Consider the following 1961-nt stretch of genomic DNA (forward strand, 5'->3'; position numbering starts at 1 on the left):
TCGGGTGAGCCCAGCGGCACGGGCTGGGGTGGGGGGATTCGCCCCAAAGCTCTGTCCGGAGCCTGAGCTCGCCGTGTGTGCACCGCAGGGTATTTCCAGGAGCAGTTTAAGGCCGACTGTTACTTCACCAACGGCACCGAGCGGGTGAGGCTGGTGGTGCGGTTCGTCTACAACCGGCAGCAGTACGCGCACTACGACAGCGACGTGGGGCACTTTGTGGCCGATACCCCCCAGGGGGAGCCCGATGCCCGCAACTGGAACAGCCAAGCGGAGCTACTGGAGCAGAAACGGGCGGAGGTGGACACCGCCTGCAGGAACAACTACAGAGCGTGGAGCCCTTTCGCCGTGTGCAGGAGAGGTGAGCGGGGGGCGTTTCGCTGGGTGGGCACAACCCCAACTCTTTGCTGAGGACACGGCTCCCTGCGCCCTCCTGCGTGGGGACCGCAGGGACGGGCCCCAGCTGGGACTGAGCTGTTGGGGAGCAGCACAGGGTCAGGGAGCTGGGGGTCCTGGTGGGCAGCAGATGCCCATGAGCCAGCGACGTTAAGGGATGGGGACCACAAGTTGTGTTAAGGGATGGGATCAGAAGCGGTGTTAAAGGGATGGAGAGAACAACCGGAGTTAAGGGATGGGGAGCACAGGCGCTGTTCTCCTCTGTCCCACCAGTGTCAGGGAGATCTGGGGTGGTATGGACCCAGCAGAGCAATGCCTGGCTCAGAGAGTGGTGCCACAGGCAGGACTTTGGGGTTTCAATCTCGGATCAGTTCACACTGCACCAGCTTTGGTGGCAGCAGATGGGGTGCATCTGTCTCCAAGGGGAAAAGCATCCTGGGACGAGAGTGAGCAGGGCTCACAGACAGGGCTTGAGAGTGGATCTGAATGAGGAAGGGGATGTAACACAGCTCACTGGAGATGAGCCTGTGGGTGAAGCACCACATTTGTGGGACACTGCGCTGGTGAGAATGTTGGGACTGCTGTGCCAGTGCAGGTAGGGGATGGAGATCCATAGAGCAGCCAGGATGTGGGGTTACTGACGGGTTAGTGACCACAGGAGCTCCTGGGAATGGCAGAAATTGGGATTTCTCCCTGCCAAAAGCTGACAGAGGCTCCATCCCGACTGAAGCGTGTCCACACCAATCCATGCTGCGTGGGCAACGAGCAGGAGGAACTGGAAGCCGCTGTGCATGGGGTAACCACGACACAGCAGCTATCACGGGAAGGCGGTGGGGTGATTCACAGGACTGCAGTGCTGCCATAGATGGGTTCATAGGCAAGGAAGGAAAGGTGGTGGGGTGGCCGTATGTGTCAGGGAGTGCTATGACTGCCCAGAGAGCAGCGACAGGGACAACAGGGTCGAGTGGCTATGGGCGAGAATCAAGGGGCAGGCCAACGAGTCCGATCTCATGGTGGGAGTTTGTCACAGACCACCCGACCAGGATGAAGAGACACATCAAATATTGCACAGGCAGCGGGGAGAAGTCTTGTATTGGCTTCTCCCTGTGGTGGACTCCAACTTCCCGATATCTGCTGGAAATACAACACAGCAGAGAGGGAGCAGCCCCGGAGGCTCCTGCAGCGTGGGGGACATCAGTGCTGGGTGAAGGAGCCAGCGAGGGCAGGCGCCCGCTGGACCTGCTGTTTGTGATCAGAGAAACCTTGTGGGGATGTGGTGGTTGGGGGCCGTGTTGGGCACAGAGATGACGAAATGATGGAGTTTCCATTCGAGGAGGACTGAGGAGTCTCCAGGCTTTGGTAAATACGGGGGAAGCAGCGAGCAGGGCTGGGGAAAAGGCTGCGGGACCAAGGGCGAGCATCGGGAGGACGGAGCCAGGCTCTTGCTGCCCAGGGAGAGGGCAAGGGGCCGTGCTGCGCTCCCCAAACCCCTCCCCGCTCTCTGTCACCCCCCAGTCCAGCCCGAGGTGGAAATCCACCCGGTGCAGTCCAGCTCCCTGCCCCAGACC

The 1961-nt window shown here is 60.6% G+C and overlaps 1 protein-coding gene across 1 annotated transcript; it reads left to right on the forward strand.

Annotated features, from left to right (window-relative positions):
* Window positions 1-67: 67 nt before the first annotated feature.
* Window positions 68-1955, forward strand: LOC104535632 (patr class II histocompatibility antigen, DO beta chain-like; the record flags this gene model as incomplete). Its single annotated transcript, XM_010186590.1, has 2 exons — window positions 68-358; window positions 1909-1955. Coding segments are annotated over 2 exons (338 nt in total), but the record flags the coding sequence as incomplete, so codon positions are not given.
* Between the last annotated feature and the right edge of the window lie 6 nt (window positions 1956-1961).

Source organism: Mesitornis unicolor, unplaced genomic scaffold (assembly GCF_000695765.1).
Source record: "Mesitornis unicolor isolate BGI_N332 unplaced genomic scaffold, ASM69576v1 scaffold38896, whole genome shotgun sequence".
In the NCBI taxonomy this organism is placed as follows: Eukaryota; Metazoa; Chordata; class Aves; order Mesitornithiformes; family Mesitornithidae; genus Mesitornis; species Mesitornis unicolor.